This window comes from Culex pipiens, chromosome 3, assembly GCF_016801865.2.
Source record: "Culex pipiens pallens isolate TS chromosome 3, TS_CPP_V2, whole genome shotgun sequence".
Classification (NCBI taxonomy): domain Eukaryota; kingdom Metazoa; phylum Arthropoda; class Insecta; order Diptera; family Culicidae; genus Culex; species Culex pipiens.
The window spans coordinates 65,937,963-65,955,603 of NC_068939.1; the positions used below are offsets into that span (position 1 = coordinate 65,937,963).

Here is a 17,641-nt window from a genome sequence, read left to right on the forward strand (position 1 = left end):
TAAACAAAGGGTAAATTCAACTTGTGTCAGCAGTTATCACAAGTAAAGAGAATTTTCCATTATTTAAAGAAGGGAAAATACTCACTGAATCGTGATGACTACTGACACAAGTTTACTACTAACATCCCTATAGAGCTTTATGACGTTTCGCGTACACACACTAGCGCACCATTTGATTTTGCTGGCCGGACAAAATTTAACCTCAATCTTTTTCGTGTACGTACACGCAATACATGCGCACGTAGATAACTCTATATGTTTGAATTTTCTCTCCAATAAAGAAGGGAAAATTCTCTTGACTTGTGATAACTGCTGACACAAGTTGAATTTACCTTTCTTTAAAGAAGTGAAAACTTTCTTTGACTTGAGATAACTACTAACATGAGTTGAATTTTCCCTTCTTTAAAGAAGGGAAAACTCTCTTGACTGCTGATATAGCTGAATATTTTTTAAAGAAGGGAAAACTCGCTTGAGTTGTGACCACAGCTGAAGCGCATTATCCCCATTTTAATGACTGTGACCTGGCGCTTTGACTTTGAAATTTAAATGGAATTTAAACCCGTATAATCGGTGCGTTTTGGTTTTGAGTTTTGAGTCCCTTAATGATTTTTGAATTTTTCATTAACCTCACGAGCTCATAGTTCGTGTTCCAGGGAACAACTTTGCCGAAGAGTGCGAAAAGATTCATCAAATATTAAGAATGTTATAGAATGTTATTTTCCCACCCGTGTGGATCAATCGAACCGCGCACTGGACTCACAATCCAGAGGTCGCCGGTTCAAATCCCGCAGTGGGCGCTCTAAAATTCTTTGTGTAAATATGGGTATTCGGCGCCGTCGCTCCGTGCCATACTTTCATACACTTAGGAGCCCAGGGCGGTGAAGTCCTTGTATATAGATAAAAAGGAAGACACTAGTGGTTGGTACTAGTAATGGTGGCCGACAGCTATAAAGTCAACTTCGTTTTTTTTTACAGAATTTATAACACCACCGCTAAAAGCTTCAACTTTTTATTTAAGCTCTTCTGGCAGCACTTGCTGCTACTGCAGAAAAGATTGAGGCAGGCGTCGCGACTCACATGTAACCACCCACTGAGAATTTTGTTTGAGCCTCGACTCGATTCAGGCTTGATCTCGAACCAGGTCGACTCGAGGCTCGAGCCAAAATTCTCAGTGGGCAAGCAAGCTGCCAGAAGAGCTTAAAGAAAAAGTTGAAGTTTCCAGTGGTGGTGTTATAAATTCTGTAACATTCAAAAAAGTCCATCGTTTTCTAAATTTCAAGCTTTAAAAGGTACTAAAAACTGTAGTCCCGATTGATCCCAGTCTATGGAATTGAAATAATTTTGAAAATTCAATATCATTATGCCAAATGACCATTATGCCAAATGGCCATTATGCCAAATGACCTTTATGCCAAACGTCCATTATGCCAAATGGCATTATGCCAAACGGCGTTATGCCAAACGGCATTATGCCAAATGGCTTTATGCCAAATGGGGTACACCCACAGAGAACAGATGTACATCTTGGTTCTAACTTGTGTGTAAACCGTGTAAACTAAAAAAATGCGTTGCATACAATCTTGCATCAAAGAAATTAGAGTGTGCAGGATACGCTTGGTGGCGCCACCGTCGCGGCTGAGAATACTTGACTTAACCTGGGATGGGATAAATAAAGAGAAAAAAACCTATTCTCAAACTAAACCACTTTCAACATGGCCGCTTCTGTCAACCTAAACCAGTCCTTTCTTATGAGGAGAAAATGAGAAGTATTGTAATTTGAGTTGAAAAAATAACAATTTTAAATCAATTTCACAAATAATTGTAAATTGCATTAATAGATTGATAAAAATAGTTTCAATTGAAAGGCATTTATTTCTATTGTACACCGAATGTTGACTTATCAGCATTTTCATTTTAAAAAAACAATACATTTCATGAACTGACGATTCTTTTGCCCATTTAAAACTATTGTATTTTTTTTGTGCGTTACATAGAAATGTCATCTAGATTGAACAATATTAAACCTGTGCTTCCCGTGAAATTAAAATGTGGCGTGACGAATCAACATCGTAGAACTGGATTTAAAAACCAAACAAAAATAATGGCCACAGTTTAGCGTCGTCGGTTTAGCATATTAAATTTTTTTCGCACTTTTTCATTTCAACACGTTGCCACAAATGAAAAACAAACTTTTTGCTGGAGCAGATCTAAGAAAAAATCTCCCCTCCCATTTAATGACTTGCAGGCTTTTTAGATTTTTTTAGATTGAAGTGAGAAAACGCATTTAAATCATATTGCATTTTTCAAATCCAAATGAAAATTAAAAATCTATCATATAAAAAACACATTAAAAATTGAGGAAGTGAACATTTTTTTACTCGTCGTGATCGTATCGTATCATTTACCTCGAGCGTGACCTCGAGTCATCTTCGATTTGCCAACCATTTCTAGTGATTTGTATCCGGCAGCTTCTTATGAACGGATCCACCGTAAAACGATGGAACATAAACTCAGGATTCTCCTCCCACGTTCATCCGCAAATTTTAACAGCCAAATTCAAAAAAAAATCTGCGAGGAAAAACTACACAACATTTCAACCAAAGAAAAAGTCATCCGCATGCTTGAGCACTGAGTTGAAAAACATCATCAAGAAAATTTGAATTGGGTCCTAAAATGAAGCTTAGATTGCTGATATTATTGTTTACAGCGATAAAGCTGATTTTTCTGAGTACAATGACCCTTTGTACGACAACAAAGAGTTTGAAATGGATTTTTAAATCAATTTTGAAAAATTAACCTCACGATCCTTCTTGACAGAAAAGCTTCTACTTGACAGCTCGTTCCAAGGGGACCATAGTTGATCCATCGAAAAAATGTTGTCTTGACAAAAAAAAAATTGCATTAAAATGAAAAAAAGTGATCAGAAATGGTTTTTAATCGTGTTTTTTACCGTTGTACATAAAAATTGACATAGGGCTTTAGTACCCAATTGTCAAGCTATCTGAATCACAGATTGCTTGATATTTGTATTCGAACACGAATTTTCTTGCAAAAAACAGAAGAAGAATACAAACGTAAACACTCAAAAAGAAGACTCTATCCAGCCGTCCCGTCCCAGGACTTAACAATGAAAAAGGCTCAATAATTTCGAAAGAAAATAAATGTTAACCTCGTTTAAATATAAAATTTACTTCTGTATAATTCCAGTTGACTAAAAATAATGCAAAAATGCATTAACATTAACGAAAATATAACAGAAAATTCATTCAAAAATGATTATTCAAGCGACAACTTAAAATAGTCCCTTTACACATGTTATGTCCGATTTAGTTTTGTTTACCTTCTTTAGCGCGAAAAATTGCAACCCTCTGATGAAGGGCAGTCAGACATTGGTCTGATGTTTTATGATGTTTTATGCAGTGATTAGATGGTCCAACGTTCTGCTACTGTAGGACATCATGATTTTGGAAGTGGCGCTATCTAGGCGGATGGTGCACACCCTAGCTCTTTTCAACGTATTTTGGTTTGAATTTTTACACACGTTTTTCAATGCTGTTTGTTCAATGATATACATCTGTTCTCTGTGGATATACTATAGTTTAGACTATTCTGCCGATGGATATTTTATTCCAATGCTGGGTACCCAAGTAACCATCTAGCACTAAAAGAAATCATATATGAGCTGCTAAACAGCATTCACCAGCTAATCAGTCAAAAAACAGCTAAGGTGATTGCAAATTAGCTTTAAAACAACTGCTCTAATAATAGCTGGAATAGAGCTGATTTGATGCTGACACTAGCAACACTGCAACCAAATATTTCACCAAACTGGCAACACTACATTGATCCGTGTAAGAGCGAAAGAGAGAGATCACCAACAAACAGATTCAAAAATATTCCTTGCTCTCTCATCTATCAAACCAAAACAAATCGAGCGGGGAGAAAAAAGCAGTCGTCTTAACAGATTTTGTCACGCTGCTATTGAAGCCGTTTTAATTTGTTGGTAAGTTTAATTTCATCATTTTTGATTCTTAATGATAAAAGAACTTCTACGTCCTTTGCAGTGGCCTCGACCCTTAACTCGACCAGCTGACATGTAGTTACAAATACGGAGGAATAATGGCAAATTTATGCGGAGTTTTCATTGCACGAAAGCTGGAACAACCGGCTTCGAACACCCAACATGGGCATTTCCCGAGGAAATTCCTTCAACTCGCATCACACGGCTGGTCGGTGCGGTAAATAATATGGAATTAAACGGTGTAGGCAGGTATGCAGGCTGTAGAATGATTACAATGTTTCAAATTATAATAAATTCATCCTAAATCCGCAAAAAAATGTGTTTTGAAAAATATAGAGAAAGTTCCTAGTGGCATAGTCGATTGGTAAATGCTCATATTACATAGGATTTGTGCATTTAACTGAACAACAAAACTGCTTATATAGCTCTGACAACTAACCTGGAAATCCATACCTCATTTGGCCGTGAGGACAAGGCATCAGGATTCATCGAACATCATCAACATCCAGCATCGCATCGGCACTACCAAGAGTTCAAGCAAATAATTCAAATTCCCCTCCCAGTCAGCTGAGTCGGCAAAGTAGCAAACAACCCAAAAATAGAATAGAGAAAAGCAGAGGAGAGAGATGGAAAGGGACAACAATATTTTTGCCTCTTCATTTTTTTGACATTTTGCAGGGGTGGAACAACAATAGTAGGGGCCCAGCTGTAAAACAGAAATATAAAGTCCAAAACCAGCTGCAAACCTGCTGTAAAAGCGCTTTTGGTGCAGATGTCAAAACAGTTTAGCTTTTATCCGCAGCTGTAAATGCGCTGTTAGTGCTGAACAGTGACTATATTTAGTGCACGCAAAATCCACATAACACAGATCTGTGTAAAATTTGACACAGATCGCCCAAAACCGGGAATACACAGAATCTGTGTAAAAGGCATGTACACAGAAGTGTGTACAGCCGTTGTCTGTCAAATCTGTGTAATTTTTCAACCAGCGACCTGTGTAAAATTTTACACAGATCTGGGTAAATTATTTCAGGCACAATTTTTACTTCTGGATTAATAAAAAATCGTCTTAAATACTTAAATTAAATCAAAATAAAACAAAATTGATGTTTATTGATGTTCAACAGTATCTGTCGCTAGGTTAGTTGCTGAATTATTTTACATCTTCCGGAAGATATCATATTAGACGATGTTGGAGCTAGTTTGGTCCCGGAAAGTGAACTAGTTTTCTTGGAGCGATGATGTATACGTTCCTGGCAGAGCATTCCACCTCAGGGCCTGCACATCTAGGCTCTCGGACGCAGGAATTTGGCTTCATTGACATCATTCATGCAATCAACGCTATGAAAAAATATAAAGTTAGGTTAGGGTAAGACTGTGAATATAAAGTATAATTTTCTTACCATCATCCGCCGACTCTTGACCAACTAACAATTCCTTGGACACCGCATCGATTCCAGTGCAACAGGTCCGCTATCTGGAAAGTTGAACTTGTTTAATAAAAGCAATTAATGTAATATTTTTTAGAAAAATTACTCACCATCTTTGCTAACTGCTGGTTGCTCTGACTGCTGAAAAAATGCCAACACTTTTTTAACCCGGATTTAAAAGGGAAGCTGATCGAAAATCTGTGTAACTTTTTACACAGATCTGTGTTGAAAAATTACACAGTTTTGACAGCTAGAACATGTTCAACAACCTGTGTAATTTTTTTACACAGATCTGTGTTACCAGGATTTTGCGTGTGCTGATTGGTTACTTGGGTAATTTTAAATGAGTTTCCATCTATTCCAAATAACGTGCATTTCAAACTCAAACCGAACGTCACCCATTCATCCCGCCTCGACGTCGCGTCGCGTCCAATCCCGCCCTTTTCGCACGCGCCGCCGCAGCTGTCACCGCGCCGGATCCACTGAACTGCCGTTGACAACTTCCGGCCGCTTGTCGTTTGTAGTTTTCTTTTCGCCTCAAACTATCAAGATGGTAAGTAACGTGTCGCTCGATTCGGAAAGTTAAATTGCTAAATTTCGGTGGAAATACGGCCACGGTGGCGCTGAAATGGGCGTGAATCTTTGGCGAAAAGTAGTGGCGTCGGGGTGGTGGTAAGTTTTGCGGCGATTTGTGCGGATTTGGTGTGAATTTGGCGGATTTAAGTTGGCACATGTAAGCGGTTGTTGATATTTGGAGGCAGAGTAAATTGAGGGCTGTGAAGGAGGAAATGCCCCCACGGCAAGCCATGGCTGGGGCTTTGAAGTGTCGTGAAGAACTGGAACCGATGCCCGGTGAAGGACGTTGAAAGTGATTTCGTTGCAAGAAGAATCCATTTTGAGGGAAATCCGGCACCGAAATCGGATTGTTGACATCGGCGAAAGGAGGTTAGCCGATCAAAGCTCAGCTGTCACCGCCATTGATGGAACCGGAATTTAGCAATTTATCTTTCTTGAATCAACTCAAATTACTAAACTTTATGCTCATTAACTAATTATCATCTGATTTTTGTTGTAGGCTCGCGGTCCGAAGAAACATTTGAAGCGCCTGAACGCCCCGCGGGGATGGATGTTGGACAAGACCGGGGGTACCTTTGCCCCGCGGCCGTCCACCGGCCCACACAAGCTGCGGGAGTCGCTGCCGCTGGTGATCTTCCTGCGCAACCGGCTAAAGTACGCCCTGACCAACAACGAGGTCACCCGTATTGTGATGCAGCGTCACATCAAGATTGACGGCAAGGTCCGCACCGACATCAACTACCCGGCCGGATTCATGGGTGAGTGGGTTGGTCCTTGAGGATGGGTGTGGGTGTGTGCGGGGTAAAACGGGCCTTATCGAAGCAGGATCACATCGAAATCGTACGAGTTTTCTTGTCAAAAAGCTGGCCCAGAGCAAACACCGTCGACGGTCATTGGGAACCTTGAACTCTTGTGTGTGGTTTACCAATAACATTTTTGATGGTGTACAAAAGTTCATAATCATCAAAATGTGCCTGTTTGAATCACATTTCTTAGCGCCCTTTTGAAATGTTGCTCCAAAAAATGAGAGCTTACAAACAACTTCATATCAGGGTGGTCACTCAAGTCGAGAAATCTGAAAAGCCGGGAATCTCAAGCATACATGTTTGGATAAAAAATCTAATTATTGTATAATTTTGTAATATTTTCTACAATTTTCAAATTAAATTCACTCAATTCTTCTTTAGCATCTTACTTTAAATTTAGGGTTCCTTTTACTATTTCAATCTATTTGAGAATGAAAATGTGTTTAAGACGTTAAAAATCCTACTAAACAGTGGATGTATTTGATGCAGATTTTTATAATATTTTATTATGAATCAAAAGTTTTTTTTTAAATTATTTTGTTTATCGAACATTACCTCTTGTTTACACTCCAACTTAAAACGACAAAATTTTTAAAGAAAAACTAATATAAAAACTGAGCCTGATTTTAACGATTAAGGCTAGCATAAACGTATGATTCTGTTTCATTTTATCACATTGGATTGTATATTTGAAAAAAGATTCCAACTTGTTTTTTGTGAAAAATATTTTCTATTGTTAAACTAAATTCATTAAGTCATTTCACATATTTTTTCCAAATGATTCCCTTGAACTTTTTTGTGAGTATGGGTAAATTACTCTAGATAAAGCTTGATTTTCTGTTTTCGGAAAACTTAAACAGTGAAAAAATCTTTCCGTTGTTCGTTCCGAATGAAAAAAACTAATTTCCGTTTTGATAACATGAAAAAAAATGTATTCTTGAGTTTTTTAATAGGACCTATAAACATATGAAACACAATAGCTTATAGGACCTTTTAAAAAAACAAAACTTGGAATTTGCAAAAAAAAAAAAACAAATCTAACAAATGTTGGTATAAGCTATTCCAAATATGTCTAAAGAATTTGTTCTTTCGATAATTTCATATAAAGTAAGTGGCAAAACAAAGAATCTTATCAAACTGTTTTTTTTTTTCATTGAAAAAAATAAAAAAATAAGGCAGTTAAATACTGACAACTAGTTCAATAAACATCAATTCAAAAAATCAATATTAACAAAATTTAAAAAAATAAATAAAAGGAAACTTTGTAAAAACAGTTTTAAGTAATCCTAGATATTTTCTGAATTCTTTGAAAGAATAATACAGTAGTTGTTCGGTAACTGGGCTGAGAACCTAGCCCAGTCACCGAATGTTGCTCGTTAACTGGGCTGAACAAAAAATAACGAGGGGACCACCGATGCATAATATTTTCCATATGAAATATAAAAATAAAAGTTACTCAAATTTATTTACAATGCTTACTTTTCATATTTCTTCAATTGTAACTTGAAATTAAACAAAAGTTTGAAAATAGTTTTTTTAATTATTGAATATGATTTTTGCATCCATTAACCCCTCGGTCATTTTCGTTTGTTTTGGTTTTTTGACGTTTGTCTGCTTTTTAACTGGGCAACGGCCCAGTTATCGAGCGCCCAGTTAAAAAGCAGCCCAGTTAAACAACGCCCAGTTACCGAACAACTACTGTAGTAGCAATCATGTTTTAAAATAAAGAATAAAATTTTAAATTCAGTTATCTTTAACTATTTGTCATTTCCAATTTAAAAAAAAATCATTGAAATTATAAATATTTTTAAACTTTTGGTTATTTTGCAAAGACTAATTCTGGAGTTTTTTTTTTTTAAATGGTCCAATAAACACATTTTCAGTATTTGCTTTTTGGTCGTTTTTCAATACCCCTGACTCAAGGTTTCAAAAACACCCAAAAAGCAAAAACTAAAAATTTGGTTTATTGGACTTTAAAAAAAAAAAAAAAAAAAACTCTATAATTGTTTGTGTTTCTAATCTGAATCAAAATAATGAGTGCTTCCATTTTTAAAAGGTTTTTTTTTTTGTTGGAATTTGTTGTTAAATTTATGTTTTTACGAAAATTTCAATAATTTTATTTTTTTTAATTCATTTAAAGTTCTTTTTTTGTTGATGTTGGCTTTTATATTTTACTTTTATAAAAAAAAATTATTTGAAACCATACTTTTGATATGAAATGCCTATTACTTGAGATTTGAAGTTGGGAAAAAGTCGGGAATTTGAAAATGGGATTTGTTTGGTCACCTTGTTTATTGTTTTGATTTTACGTAATTAAAAAAACTCGAAATTGCTTTGAAGGGTTAATATTTTTCAAGAAATCATCCAAGAGAAGTTGTTTGCTAAGTTTGATTAAAGATACATTAAGTTTTATCAATACTAAACGAGACATTCAAAATTTTTGATTAAAATCTGTAATTTAACACCAAAGTGATGGTAAGCCGTTAATAGAAAGGTGATTAGAATAGGCATATTTTTCCTTTCTTCTAAATATTAAATTGTACAAAGATTCTAGCTTGCAATTCAATCTTCAGAAATTAATTTAGTCGGTCTGTGTAAACGGCAAAACACTAAAAACTTTAGTTTGCTTTGAATAATTGAAACATGATTCAGCTTTGTTTGTCTCAAAAGTACGTATCTTAGGTTAGATCACAAAAGAATAAAAAAGGCAAATTTATTTTTCTAAAGAGAAAAATGCAATTTAAACGAGAAACATTTATTTAATATTTTGATCAATATTCATGTGGCAGAAATATTTGACTGTTCATTGAAAATATTTTTTAATTTCATAGCTAAGCAAACTCAAACAGTCTGGATTCAAAAAGTTGTCCAAATAAGCATTTGTCCATGAAAACCCTTCATCTAACAACACTCCCCCTTCAATTGTTGCAGACGTCATCACCATCGACAAGACCAGCGAGAACTTCCGCCTGATCTACGACGTCAAGGGCCGTTTCACCGTCCACCGCATCACCCCGGAGGAGGCCAAGTACAAGCTGCTGAAGGTGAAGCGCGTCCAGATCGGCCCGAAGAAGGTGCCGTTCATCCTGACCCACGACGGGCGCACCATCCGCTACCCGGATCCGATCATCCACCAGAACGATTCGATCCAGTACGACATCGCGACCGGCAAGGTGATGGACGTGCTCAAGTTCGAGCCCGGCAATCTGTGCATGATCACCGGGGGAAGAAATTTGGGTCGTTGCGGTACCGTGATCCAGCGTGAGAAGCACCCGGGATCGTTCGAGATCGTACACATCAAGGACTCGACCGGACACGTTTTCGCCACCCGGCTGACCAACGTGTTCATCATCGGCAAGGGCACCAAGGCGTTCATCTCGCTGCCGAAGGGCAAGGGTGTCAAGCTGTCCATCGCCGAGGAGCGCGACAAGCGACTGGCCAGCAAGGCTGCCCACTAAAGAATTCCGCGATAAGTGTAAGAAGCCACTGCTGCATACTGGTTGATGTATTTTTAGTGCATAGTGGGTACATTTGAAAGCCGCCACCATGATTCAAATGCTGGAAATATAAAAACTAAAAAGCGAAAGTCTGAAAATCGCACACTTGCTTGGTATCTTTAGATCACGATGACCTCCTTGTATTGCGCGTTACCACGACATTGTTCGAAAACGTTGACGGCAATGTTGGTGTTATAGTTAATGAAAATGAGTAAGTATATAATATTTTATAATATTGCAGCCTTTAAGGTGAAGCCCCTTCTGTTAGTATAACTCGCCTTCGCACAAAGCCGTCGTTTCTGGATTGCACCGGAAGCAAAGCAAGATCGCCCCAGCAGCTGGACACCGAGTTGCGGTCGAGGACAAAAGCAAAGGCCAGCAGAGCCAACTAAGACCCCTACACAATCCTCCTTCCCTTCCCACGCCTCGTCTTTAACATCAATCCCTTCCCTACTAACCCCGAGTAGGCCGCGGGTAATCGGCTCCCCTCCCACTAACATTTACACACAAGATCCTCTGTAATTATTAAGTCAAATGTAATTACAAAAGCCGACTCGGTCCTAACTAGGTCCCATTACCGAAAAGGACCTAATAAAAATAATTTTATGAAAAAAAAGGTGAAGCCGTTGATCATTTTCGAAGAAAATTGATCATCACTTTAAAATGCTCTGTATTGAATTCAATTTAACGATGTTCTGGACCAAAATGAATCAGCATGTGCCGTTTGATGCCTTCTTGAAGCCACTGAAGGAATTTTTGATCTAAGTCAAATGTGTTTCAAAATTTATTAAAGTTTGTGGTACAGTCATTGACGTCCTAGTTGGCAATCATTGATTAATGACGATTTCCATAACTTTACAAGGAATGGGTTAATCGTTTCCAAAAAGTATCAACACATGTATGGTACTATTCTGAACAACTTGTTGAAGGAATTTTGTCAAAATATTGATAGCGACGCAAAATTTATATCTTTGAACGAAAAATCATGGCAATGATGGAAGTCCTCACGTTAATATGCGATCAAACGTCAAAATTACCCCCCACCCGAAGGCGGCCCGAGTTCCCCCTGGGATGTTCCGGGACATTGTGTGACGTGTAGCCCTTTGACAGGTTGCGCTCGTATTTTAGAGTAATTGTCATCATTAAACATTTTCATTTTTAGACTCGAACGCGGAACGCTTCTGAAAATCACCAGGGCCGTAAAAAAAAGGATCGTTGCCCGGAATGGTTCAAAGGAGAAATTTGTTTGTTTCTGTGCAGTGGGGTGAAAAATTGGGCAAATGTGCTAAAATTCACAGATTTTATTGAAGCCATTTGTCCAATGGACCGAGTAGCCGTGGCGTAGCAGCAGCGCACTGATGTAAGAATGTTCCAAAGCTATACAAAAATGACATATTGCTGATACTGTCCGCATGCAGTAATTCGTTCCCGAATCCATTCGGAAGTTTTTCCCGAAAAAAAGTGTATGCACAGAGACTTCTGCACCAGGTGCAAACGAGTGTTTACCTGCGACCACGTTTGTGTCAAAATGTGGGTCCATTCACTCGAGATAAACGATCCGACCAAAAGAGCTGCAGTACAATTTACTACACTTCTACCTACAAACAACCGCTGGACCGTGTTTGGAATGCTACTACTCTGATAAACCTCAGCAACCACACCCGCGACATTAACTGGAAAGATGTTCGAGCAGGGACTATCTTCGTTTCCAAGGCTTGATTTGTATGAGAAGTCGGAGTACAAAAATTGCGTCAACGACTTCTTTGCATCCGGATATAAATGTGTTTGGACCGGGGATACTAAGAAGGTTATTGCAATAATCTTTCCGAAATGCTCAGTAGTGATGGAAACTAATCCAGAAGCTGGCGGAATCCAGGAAGACTACCAGGAGTTCAAGAAGTTCGATGGAGAATACCAATGTCCTGACTGCCCGTACCGAAGTATACATTTGAGTGTGATGAAGTTGCACAAGAAGAAATACAACAATTGTGCAACAATGCCACGCTGCTCAAGCTGCAATAAAATTCTCCCAGGTAGAGCTTTTCATATCTGTAGAAAACGAGCTGATCAACGTAGAGATTGTGAGCGATGTGGCAAGGTTTTTGCTAATAGCCGAGACAGAAAACGACATCAGAGACGCAATGGAAAAAATGTGTAGTTTAAACAGCAACATTTTACACTACACAAAATTAGTCGAGCAGAAGCAGGAAGAAGAGGAGGGGCAGGTTATATTTGAATTTGAAATTCCATCATTGCCTGATTGCCATACTCCAACGGGCTTCGAGAATGCGCTACTCCCCAGCCCTGCTTGGCAGAACCAGGACGCGGCCGATGATGGTCAGCCCGAAGTGGCGGACAAGAGCGAGGAGCAGCAATCTTCACCCTTTTCTTCAAACAAGTGAGGTTTGAGCCCTTACTCAATTTATGGAAAGGATTAACACAAATATTACTATTGCACTTTTGGTAAACTTTTATAACATGCTTAGGACCAAAAATTGTAACAAAACACCGCGACAAAAGAAATAGCAACATATAAACACGACTCAACACTAGGAAAGATTTCAGGAGAAAACAATACACAGTAAAATAACAAATAGTTTTTGAATTCAAACTAAAAATAAAACAGTTTTTGCTTTAATGAAAATTGTTAGGCACACTGTAAATGGTTAGGCGCTTATACTTACATCAAACCCTACGTAATGTACCACCCCGGCCGAGTTAAAATGCGTAACCGGAAAATAAGGTGTGCATGCCTGGCACGTACACTCAAAGCGTGTTCTAGCGTGTTGCTCGTACTGACTCAGAGCAAGGGTAAGATGTAGGTGTAAGGGCAGTGTGTGTTCGTCGGAAACCTAGTGCATAAGATCGGCCAAGGCCCGTTCTTACACTGAAAATTGCGAATTGCGAATCACGATGACCTCCTCCGAAACCTGGACAAAGCTCTTGAGCTACTTAATACGAGAACGAAAGCTGTCCAATAAAAATTCTCGCTCTTAACTCCATCCAATTGGCTGGTTTTCACTATTTAAACAACCTATTTTGTAAAACTGTTGATAGAAACTTGTTTGCTCACTTCCTATTGAGCTATTTATCACTCGATTTCAGTTGAAAACGCCTTTTATGAGCTGTAATTGTACGTTTAAGTGCTGATATGGCAACATTAGAGGCACGATGGAGTTAGATGATGTTCCCCTAAATGCAGAAAATTTGTAAGCAAAATGAGCACATCCCTAACAGTAACGGGAAGTTCAAGCACCCAGAATGGATGAAATAGGTCATCGAAAAGCGCTTCCCTAGCACGGATGTAAACTTCAAGTACCTAGAATGCATGAAACCCGTAATTTAAATCCGATAATGACACGGCGTAAATGCTATGATTATTAGATTAGCCTAGCCATCATTCAACATCGTTGGCTGCTCTTTATTGATTTTTAAATATGTTAAGCAGCTCAGCCGGCGGACCCAGACGTAGTCTTCACGATCATCAACGTTCTTTTCAGAACTCCACGCTCGGCGAAATCATTTGTAACTGCAAGATACTTCATCATTTTTTTACGGTTCCTTCAGTTCCTTCATTTTTCTGGGTCTTCATTTAAAAAGTTAGTATTTAGTCCTGTAATCTCAAAGAATTAAAATCGCGTTCTGAATCCGCCTACGAGGCGTTGGGGTTAACGAGGTGGTCGATGTGACCGGGGCTTCCTGAGCGTCATAAAGTGCTGTGTAACAGTACACCTTTGACTTCGAATAACGTCTGAAATTCAGATCATTTGAGATTCGGATCCAAAATGGTCCGATTGTTTATTGTGCGAATCAACAGGCACCTTTGAGCCCAATCGCTACACATAAAATTAACTCCCTAATTAGCCTCTAAAATGAGAGAGAATCCTATCCTTGAGGGCGTCAAGGGACAAACTTAAAATCAATATGGAACGATACACGATTAAAGATTCGTAGAATACCGGATAAAGCGCCGTGCATCCAGTAAATAGTAGGGTGGAGTCGAATCAAGGTAGAATCGCGTAAGGGTCGGCTTGGCGCGTGAAGGTTTATGCGGTGCAAAAGAGCAGGGCAATTCAGTCCAGAGGCTAAACAATCAGTAACTACGAGGGCTCGAGCGACGTTCCTACGAACTTCGAGAGTGTCGAGGTGAGGCACCGACTTTCGTAGCTGGGTAGACGGAAAAAAATCGTTCCAGAACAGGCGACGTAACGCGAACCGGATGAACCTGCGTTGCCCGTCTTCGATCCTCTTCATGCCGTTCTGATAATAGGGGCTCCAAATGACAGAGCTGTATTCCAGAGTAGAGCGGACAAAACAGAGCTTTCAAACTGTAAATGTCGGTGAAACGCTTTGTGTTACGGAAAATGAAACCCAGTTGCCTTGAAGACTTAAAATATTCAAACATGCTTACTACTAAATACGTGCTGATCCCTGTTTAGCCTTATGGAATTGGAAGTTAAAAGATAGATTGAAGAACCGTCTATTTTTTTTTCTCTATGTTAAGGCGGGGCCAGACGTGGTGTATGTCCCATGCCTCTTTTCATCGAGATAGTCTAGTGTAGTTTTGAAATGTCAAAGGTAATTATTGTTAGTTATTTTCAGAGCAAACAATTTAATTTATTTAAAAAAAAATAGCATCATTGAAATCAAGTTGATGAGAATCAGCATGCAGCACCAAAAGCTGTGGTGCACTGCAGTCTACATTCAGGCTTATTCTTGCAAGTGGCAATAGACTACGAGGTGGCGTTAGTTTATCACCCGCCATGTTTTTACACTCGATTTTCAAATTATTTGGTTCTAGCTGCTACGTCTGTTGTCTGTGTCTGAACGAAGGGGAATGCATTTTGAATTAACTTCAGTTGATTGCACATAAATTTCCATTGAAAATTTGAACTTTTGCGACATCAACTTTGAAAAATATTTGCGACGGCCTAACTTTTTTTTCACAAAAATTCAATTTCGCTAAATCTGTATTTTTTATTTTTGAATTTTTTTTTATATGTTTTAGGAGACAAAACCCCGCATCTTTTAAGCCATCAGAAGTATAGACCAAAATTTTGCCGACGAGTTATGACTTTTTTTTGAATATTGATTTTTGCTAAAAATTTAAATCTTGTACTTCCCTGGGCCTTGTAAAGACAAGGGGCATGATTTGATCCTAGTGCATTAGTTAAAATTTGGGTAAACATTATTTTTTATAAGCACTATGGACACCACTTCATGCTACGAGAACTCGCTTTGCCGCAGCCCCAGGGCTTAAGCGTTGACCGATAAGCTGTCTTCGTGAACTAGGTAGTTCTCCGATAGTGAAAATATCACAATTGCACAAGACACCGCTGCTCCTGTGACTTTTTCACTATCACAATGTGGGATTTAGGTTGGGTCTTCAGGATAGTACAGTTCTAGAGTTTTTTTTGAAAAGGTCCTATAAACAAAATTTTAAATTTTTGCTTTTTGGGTGTTTTTAGAACCGCCTTGAGTCAGGGGTATTCAAAAACACCCAAAAAGCAAAAAGTAAAAATTTTGTTTATAGGACCTTTTCAAAAAAAACTCGAGAGTTGATTTGTTGCTTAGCATTAGCATTTAAAATAAACCTGTGTCCTTTCCAAATCTATTTGATGTTAAAGTTAGTTGCAATTGTTAAGCTAGAGTAATGCTGTCAATAAACTTTGATAGATGTAGAATACTAGGCATTCTTTTATGTCAAATTGTCCATAGAGTCTCGATCAATCAATAATGTAATGATATCGGACAAAATTCGTTGATCTGTTGAACTAACGGTTTTCGGATTATGGTTGTATCGACCATTGTTGCGAATCGAGGAACTACGGATCTTTTGACGTAAATGGTCATTTCTTTTTCAAACCGCGATTTCTATCCTATTTGTATATCAGTTCATAAATTTTTATTGTTTTTGATAGAAGTACTACTACAACAGTTAAAGGAACGTTTACTTTTGAACATTAAGTTTAGAGGATTTTAGATTAAAGTTTAGATTTTCAATCCAAAGTAGTTAGCAAATGAATATTTGGACTTAAATGAATAATTGAATAAGTTGGACTTATGAATAACACACAACTGTGCATTTATTCTAGAGTCAGATCCATACAGCGTCAGTGTTTATTTGGTCGAAGTGTACTAATTCATTGGCAGATCTGATTCTAGTTGTAATGTACGACATGACTGCTGACAGACGTGACAGGACGAGGGCCCAGTTTAGAGGTTTCAACATCAACGATGTGCGGCTGGATCACCCTCCCAAAAAAAAAAAAAAAAAAAATTGATTTTTGCTAAAAATTTAAATCTTGTACTTACAATTTGTTGACCTCATTTTTTATGTATCCAGATTTTTAAGCAAAGATGGCGTTACGAATGATGCGCGCCCGAAATGTCAAAATCACGCTGTGGTACCAACATTACAAAAAAAAAGTGTGGCTGTCATGCCATGGCACTTTTTTTTGTAATGTTGGTACCACTGCGTGATTTTGAAATTTCGGGCGCGCACCATTCTTAACTCCATCTTTGCTTAAGGGGTTACATACATGTAGAAAATCACAAAATTTTATATTACAGAGATAATCGAACTATCAATCGAAAATTACTGTACAATTTATTGTTTAAGTGCACTATAGCCATTCAAACGTAAATTTTGTCCGAAAAATTCAAGTTTTTGTTTTTTTTAGATTGTTTTCATGATTGTCCATTCCTGAAAACATTTTTTTTTGGAAAAGTTCAGAAAATTAAAGCAACTTAAACTGAGACTGTGAGACTTAAAAAAATAATTTTCCTGTTTCTTTTTTTTTATACGCTGTGGTCCAATCTTCAATGTTGCTTAGACGAAATTGTAGGAAATTTTCTGAACTTTTCGAAAAATATTTTTGTAAATTAAAAAAAACTAAATTTATCGGACAAAATTTAACTTTGAATGGCTATATTTTGGAAAAGGTGAACTTAATCATTTCTTTTACAAAAACAAATGAAGTCAAAAAATTAAAGTACAGAATTTATTTTTTTTTGCAAAAACTCACTATTTAAATAAATTATAGCTCGGCAAAATTTTGCTCCATAAATCATAATGGCTTTAAAGATGCAAATTTTTTTCCCCTAAAACAAATTAAGAATTTAATTAAATTTTATGGATTTTAGGGATTTTTTTTATGAAAAAAAATAATTGATTAACCTCAATAAAAATTCGTGTACCTATTTTTTCTGAATAGTCCTCATCAATACCTATAAATCAAAAAACCAGCTTTAGAAAGAAAAAAAAAATGCCAAAACAAGACTTTTGTTAAGTTAATCTTAAAACTCAAA

General features: G+C 37.6%; 1 protein-coding gene across 1 annotated transcript; it reads left to right on the plus strand.

Moving 5' to 3' along the window:
* Positions 1-5,870: 5,870 nt before the first annotated feature.
* On the plus strand, positions 5,871-10,433 carry LOC120424488 (40S ribosomal protein S4). The gene is made up of 3 exons (XM_039588631.2): positions 5,871-6,004; positions 6,527-6,785; positions 9,765-10,433. Exons 1-3 carry the CDS (start codon positions 6,002-6,004, stop codon positions 10,289-10,291), a joined length of 789 nt encoding a protein of 262 aa, XP_039444565.1. The 5' UTR covers positions 5,871-6,001; the 3' UTR covers positions 10,292-10,433.
* Positions 10,434-17,641: the final 7,208 nt, after the last annotated feature.